The sequence below is a fragment of the Aplysia californica genome, unplaced genomic scaffold (genome assembly GCF_000002075.1).
Source record: "Aplysia californica isolate F4 #8 unplaced genomic scaffold, AplCal3.0 scaffold00038, whole genome shotgun sequence".
NCBI lineage: Eukaryota > Metazoa > Mollusca > Gastropoda > Aplysiida > Aplysiidae > Aplysia > Aplysia californica.
The window spans coordinates 698344-706165 of NW_004797308.1; the positions used below are offsets into that span (position 1 = coordinate 698344).

The 7822-nt window shown below is 39.2% G+C and overlaps 1 protein-coding gene across 1 annotated transcript in view; it reads right to left on the reverse strand.

Annotated features, from left to right (window-relative positions):
• Positions 1 to 3388: 3388 nt before the first annotated feature.
• LOC101861425 (coiled-coil domain-containing protein 77) overlaps positions 3389 to 7822 on the reverse strand; it is a gene marked incomplete in the record, with an annotated part of 17169 nt that continues 12735 nt past the window's right edge. The window contains 1 exon segment of the mRNA XM_013091506.2: positions 3389 to 5298. Within this exon segment, the coding sequence (XP_012946960.1) occupies positions 5128 to 5298 (171 nt within the window).

The window sequence follows — 7822 nt, forward strand, 5'->3', positions numbered from 1 at the left end:
ACTTTACTGCACGAAGATTCGAATAATGGCTTCATTTTCCAACAAGAAGGAACACCGTCCCATTGACATTTCTGGGTTCGAGCTTATCTGAATGAAAACGTGCCTCAGCGGAGGATTGGAGAGTTGCTGAAGACCTCACTCTCTCTCTGCGGTCAGCCTGCCAGATCCCCGGACCTCCCTGTGTGTGATATATATATTTTTTTTTTGGTGGACGTAGTTTTTTCTTCTTCTTCTTTTTTTTTTTTTTTTACTCAATACTTATAACCACCTTTAACCTTTCACGCAGACGTCAGTGAGAGTCCTCGCTTGTGTCACACTGTCACGGGCGCCTGCCAACCTGTAGGTCATTGGGCTGAAGTCTTTTTTTTTGGTAAGCGTTTTACGGCGCTCGCAACTGCGTAAGGTCATATGAGCGCGCGCAACACATTAATAATTAATACATTTTCAGTTGGTAGGAAATTTTGAATTTTTTCCGGGTGGCGGCCGAAGCCTACTCTTATCGATTTTAGACCACCAAGGGATCTTTAACGTGCGCAGCTTGAACGAGATTTTTTGCCCTTGTCCGAGAAATCTATGTGTAGGTCAGAAACCCAGAGGAGGGGGCAAAGAAGGTGAGGGGGTGGGGGCAGAAAGTGGAGACGAAAGCAGACTACCGAACATTGCTAGAGAGCAGGAAAGGAGGTGAAAGGAGACAATCTTAGAGAAGAAATGTTTCCTTCGCTACCAGGATTCGAAGCCGGGACCTTTGAATGAGGGCGAACCCCTTAACCTCTAGTCCACGAGAGACCCCATGGATGGTGTCTACAGACACCAGATATTTTGATGACCGGCCGAGGTATAATAAATGCAGAGAGAGAGAGAGAGAGAGAGAGAGAGAGAGAGAGAGAGAGAGAGAGAGAACTACAGTTGCTTTTAGCATGGACACGCATTCATGCATGTGACAGCTGTTTCGTCTACTCCAACGTTGCTGCCGGTTACAATTAATAATTAAGACGCCGGAGAATAGCCACTTCCTTGAAAAAAAACCCCCATTTTTTTAAAAGTAAAGGAGAGCACATCGCCACAATAATGGTCATTTAGTGCTGGGACAAAGCAAGAATTGGGACGGGCATAAAGCTGGCAGAACAGAAGGGCTGGCGGTTAAACGGAGTAATCTGTTGCATAGCCCTGACTGCCCAAAGTCAAGGAACATGATTCTGCTATGTAATCTGCGTTTGAAAAAAGTCTTTTTCTTGGTGACATACATGTACATGCACATGTATTCAGAACTGACAGTCTTCTCTCTCTCTATTTCTATGTCTTTCTCATGGGAGAAATATTATTAAGTATCCAACCAGCGGGTGTTGTGCGCTGTGAGCAGTGTGTACAATGTACCTCTGGCGGTCAGTTCACTGGTGATATAGCGGGGTAAATTTGCATTAGTTAAACAAGGACTGTGTAACTCAGACAGTTGTTTTTGTTTTAGTAGAGATTTTACGGCGCTCGCAACTGCATAAGGTCATATGAGCGCCAAGGGGTGGATTTATTCTGCTCATCTCTCTAGCCTCAACAGCATAAAGTCTGCTTCGACTATCAAGGCACCTCAGAAATAGCTGGTCACAAGAGAGTGACAAACATACAAAAGAAGTAGAGGAAAATGACAATAGTAAGGATTAAGAAAGAAAAAGCAGCAGTTCCCTGTTGTAGATCAGGCACAGTTATGAGCGTGACATCTTCTTCTTCTTCTGGATCTCATCACACTTGAAGTCTGGTATATCTCATAAATTGGGCCGTCCTGCTCAGTTCTGAGCGTGACATGAATCAGCCCATATGATTTACAATTCTACTGTGCTTGAACGAGAAATGTTCCCCCTTTGGGAATGGCCTAAAGACACTACAGTCAGGGGCCACTGCCCCGGGGGGGGGGGGGGGGGGAGGGATGGATGTCAACAGAGAAGTCCTTACAGGGAATCATGCTTACTCTGCTCACCTCTCTAGCTTCAACAGCACAAAGTCTGCTTCGACTATCAAGGCACCCCGGAAATAGGGGGGTCACAAGAGTGTGACAAACAATAACATACAAAAGAAGTAGAGGAAAATGACGATAGTAAGGATTAGGAAAGAAAAAGCAGCAGTTCCCTGTTGTAGTTCAGGCACAGTTATGAGCATGACATTGTTGGATCAGCCCATTTACAATTCTACTGTGCATTAGAACAAGAAATGTCCCCCTTTTGGGAATTGTCTGGGGGGTTCAGACAGATGGCTGATGGCCGAGTGAAGGTGAAAGATTTATGTTTATATTGGTGTTCCTTTTTGTACATTGGTAAAACCAGGCAGTAAGCGAGGCTTGCAGTGCAGTTGGGTTTGACTAAACTATTATTGTCATTATCATAATACAGTCGAACCTGCCCTGACGGCCACCTCTATAAGACGGCCACTTGTACAAACGACCACTTTCCATTTCCCCCCTTGCGTTTTTTCTATATAATTTAACTGTATAAAACGGGCGCCTGTCCTACGCGGCCGCGGCCACCATATTTTAACACACAACCCTTATCACACTAAGCAATAACACCTGTCTTAGACGGCCACCTTAGTGTGACTCCATTACGTTTTGTCATTAATTGTGCATTGACCCCTGGCGTTGTGGGCGAGCCGTCATAATCTAATCACCTGTCGTTGTTGTTAGGTAGTCCCTCCAACCTATCATGTTGCGTAGGCCCCTCCCACTGTTGACCAATAGGTACCAATTTCCAGCTACTGGTGAGGTAAGCGTGTGATCCCTCATAACCCCTAAGCCCTGCCCAGAACTCATAAACAAATCGTAAATGAGATGAGTGGTCACTGTTTACCCAGTCTGTAACAAAGTAACAATGGACGTCAACATGGACTTGTGACAGAAGCGTCGCTCGTTCTTCGAGTGGTGGCGACCCATATGTTTGTTTTACCATAGCACTCGGTCCTCCTTGTCTGACACATTTCGTTTTATTGTCACCCTTGCACAAAATCAGCAACAAAATAAAAATAGCAAACAAAATACAAACCAACAACAACAACAACAACAAAAACAACAATAATGCGGCTAATTTCGATTGGGAATGGGGTTTGTTTTCTTCATCTTGATCAGTCCTGCCTAAGACGGCCACCTGTCTTAAACGGCCACTTTTCTCCTTGACAATGGGTGGCCGTCTTACATAGGTTTGACTGTATTATTAATGTTATCATCATTATTATTATGTATCGCTCATCCATAAACCAATGCAATCAGTCTGATCCTGAGACTTGTTTTTCCCAGCACACACTAAAGGATAATAAAAGAACAATTCCACACAAATACAATTATGACAATGCCTTGAAACAAAAATCTAAAGACGAGGCTCGTACAAACAGATTCAAAGTACACTCAGACTTTTGCTTATAATTACAGAGGATGTATTTGCTGCTTCATGGTAATACATTTCATACATTTGTACATTATCATTAATAAGAGGACGGAATGTGTACCAAGTGGTGAGCGGTAGTATCAATGGTTGAAAAAGTTAGATGCGTAAAAGAGGCGACTCCATTAGAATAAAAACAATCAAACAAAACAAAAAATTAATCAAAAAATTAAAAAACTATTAATTTACTTTTTAGATTTGAAAAAATAAACAATTAAAAAAAAATACAGGTAGGTAGTAACAAGTTTTGGGTGACTGATTCCTATTCACTCACACATCATTATGTCAAAACTTAGCAACTTTCTATTTGTGATGTTGGTAAAGAAATGTAAAGCTTTTGAAACTTACCAGAAAATTTTAATCTAAATAAAAAGTTGTAAGAAAAAACCCAGTTTTATTGGCACTTCCCCTGAATTCTTATAAACTTAATTAGGAAGCCAATGACCACTGAATATTCTTATTTCATTGTGGACAGTAATCTGACTTTAAAAAATGTTAGGCTGTGTCAGCATTTGGTCTCGATTGAAAACAGGGTGCAGTAACAAATTTACATCGAAGTTAAGACCATTTGTCATAATCGTGAAACAACAAATAATCAAATATTACTTACTAACCACATAAAGTTCACATATATGCATTGTTTTTTGTACAGGAAGAATTTTCTTAGAAGTACGCCATCCACATAAAATTATGACTGGGCAAAATATAAGGCAATAAAAAATAAATATATGTATATAAAGAAGACCAAGTATAAGTCTTGGTTATTTTTTATTCCTCTTAATAGACCATACAAGTCTGGGTTGAAACAATTAATTTTGCTCATACATCAGTACCCATTGCTGCATTTCACGGTTAATATTATGCTGATGTACCTATCTACCTACTTAGAGAGCCTAAACAGATGAGTGACAGGGAAAGATCGGGATAATGTATCTTTTTATGAGCATCTGAGCAAAGGAATGAATGGAGAACCATGATCCCAGATGTCTGTCTCAGATCTAGCACTTTATAATACATATGTACTAAAACAAAGAGTCATGTATACAGCTCTTAGCAAAAAAAGGGAATAAATGCAAAGCACTAACTACAGGTCACTGTCAAATTCTGAATGTTTCTCTTGAAAAGATGTATTTCTTGATAACAGTGCACACATTTAGATTTAGCATGGAAGGAATCCAGTTGCTGGACTCATCTTTTTCAAGAAAATGTCAAACTAACAGTAAAAATCATCACAACCCAGTGCCAAATGGAATGGCATAGAGTGATGTTCAGCATTATTCTTTCAAAATGAAGTTACCAACACCAAGATAAATCCATGACACACAGTATTACACACATTTCCATCTCAATGAGTAAAAGTAATACCCACACTAGGTTGTAGCCAGGGCTATGGATAGGAGGTAACACTCCAGCATGATGGTCATTCCCCCCCCCCCTCCATTGAAGTAACAAACACCAGAAAGGATGTCTGAGGTACTTCAAAGTAAAGAGTAGAAAAAGGCATAAATTTTGTTCAGGATTTCACCTTTTGTAGAGCTTCAGCTGCCCCTGGCCATCTAGCACTTCATTGTGATATCATGTTTACACCATTATCTCCCTTTATATATAATAACCAGGCTGCTGTCCAAACTAAACACTTCTATGGACCTATTGACCAGCTGAGTACGTTAAATGAGAAGTGGAAAGAATGAACAATGAAATCTTGTTATCATAAATGTTTGAGGTCACTCTCAAGGCCATAAATCTTGGATTTGAGGTTCTTCAGTTCTCCAACCAGCTTTTTGGATCGTCCTGCAGTCCTTCGCACATTCTTAAGCACCTGCATGTCAAGGTCGTCTGGCCGCTTGAAGTCCATATCATCCGTAAAGCCAAGAGTCACCTTTTGGAAAATTTAAAGTCAAAGAATGTTTTTTCGTTAAGATCTAAAATGCTGAACTGAACACAAACTGAACAACATTATATACATAATTGATTAGCATCAGAAATTGAGAGCAGGTCTGCATTATGACCGAAACCTTTGTGTTGTGAAAAATAAAGGAAAAATAATAAAACAGTTAAAATGAGTAACAGCTTCCAACTACAAAAGTGAGGAAATCCAATCTGTACACTGTTATTAAACGTCCCTGACACAGAAACTGTCAAAGGCGATAAACAGACACCTGAAACTTCAGATGAATTTCCCCTACATGTGGTAAAATTATGAGAATAAAACTTGAGGAAACAAAATAAAAAATTTAATTTTGGACAAATGAGTCTTAATCCTACTTCTTAAAAAACTATTGTGTAGAAAACTTGTCTTGTGAAGGCAACAGAGTTAGGGAGGGGAGGGGGGGAGAGAGAAAAGAAAAGAAAGGAAGAAAGCATATTATAGATCACATTTCCTTGGCCTAAGATTAACACAGTTAAATTGGACCATAAATTTTAATTTGACAGTTCAGGTATTTCTTTGTTGTATTCTTGAATAAACATTAGTTTTTATTTTTAAAAACTTTAAACAAAGATCAAAGATACATATAAAATGCATCCTGTACAGGTTTTATCTAAATGTACATGTACCGGTACATATTGTGGTTGATGTCAATGGGGGGAGGGGTCATTTTTTGCAAAATTTTAGCTGACATCATTTGTGAGCGATCCCTTCCCTTACACTTACATACTATTTATATATAGATTGTACTGCTGTTTCTCTTTTATTTTTCCTTCTTTGTTGTGTTTTAATTTGCTTGTGTTAATTGCTTTTCTTGTTGTTGTTCTGATGTGTTTTCTATTATTTGTGTTTTATTTTAGCACAGCATAATGTCATTTAACGTGATGTTGTTCCTACCATTTTTGTTTTAAAAAAATATAAATGTGTTATGTTAGAGCGTGTCTCCACCAAAACCGAATACACATGTACACGTATCTGACACTTGCACGTCCCTTGTGTGTGATCCCATAATTTACATAATATCGTATTGATCTACTTTTTAATGAATTATACACGTTTACAGTTAAACCAAAATGCCAATCTTCGGATAGGTTGACATGCTGTTCTAATTTTGATTTTATCCTGTTGTGAAACGTTATTTTCACGTGTTTTTTTTTCAATCTGTCTGGCTACAAATGATATTCTGGATGCTTAAAACAGAGCACACAAAAATTCTGATGCTTTAAATTAAGTTACCTCTATCAACTTATTACTACACAATGTATATATAGGCCTACGTCGTCACAGAGAGTTGAAAGCTCGAAAATTATTGGCAACGTTTATGGCAAATTTTACCATTTTAAAGGCAACTTTTGGCAGTTTTGGGACAAAAAATGGCAACAAACACAGATGCTAGACAAATTAGACAAACGAATAGACAAACAGCGAAACACTCACCTGATTAGGCACGTCCACCTCTATTGTGGAACTCAACATATGGGTGAAGTTGACCGCTACGGCTTGACTCTGATCTAACAACGGCCTCGTGTCTACGTCATAGTCGGAGAACAGATTTCCCAGTAGCGCATGAGTATCGTTGTAGCTCTGACCGGAGGCGGTTTGGCCGTGCAGCAAGATCGCAGTTGTCAACAGCAAGAAATGACTTAAGAAGTAATGTTCATGAAGTAGCCCTAATTTGTTTGTCAACATTTTTGTCAGTACTGCTGTAACTTTGTTGTTGGTGTTGTTGCTGCCTCTGCTGTTGGTGGTGGTGTTATTGCTGTTGTCGTTGATGCTTGTTGTCGTTCCTGTAGTACAGTAATATGGTCCGTGTTATTGTCTTGCTGTTCTTGTTGGTAAGTAATCGTTGTCACTTTTTCCGCTTTTTTTCGTCGTCCTTAAGACGCTGATATTTGTATTTCCAGCTGCGAGTGAAATAAGTGGTATAGATCTAGATTTAATAAGTCAGTGCCTACATTTATAATATTATATAATACGTTAGGAGGCGGATAGGAGGTGTGGGGCACGATAAACAAATCATCAGTTTTTCTAAATTAATTACATGTATGAACATCTTTGCAAAGTACCCGTTGTGTCATTAGAAACTGTATGTTTTTTATTCTTGTTGGGTGACCCACTCACTCCCTCACGTCCAAATAAAATTAATGTGTCACGGCATGATAGAATCAGGGGCTTGTCAATTGTTGGGCGTATGAAGTTATTGGTATTATCTTAAAACCTGCTTATTTGCCTTGCTTATGATGAAAAAAAATCAATCTATCTAAACTAGAGGTCGAAATTTTTGCGAATGAAGGAGGTGTGGGTCTCTTGGGGTCAGAAGTAAAATTAGCTAGTAAACTGTCGACAAATATTGGTGTCTTCAAAAGGCTGAGTGACTTTGAAAATTGCAGATGTAATTACCTTTTCTACCTTTAATCGACGTTTCTCAGTAAAATACACTGACACTCACACACACACACACACACACACACACACA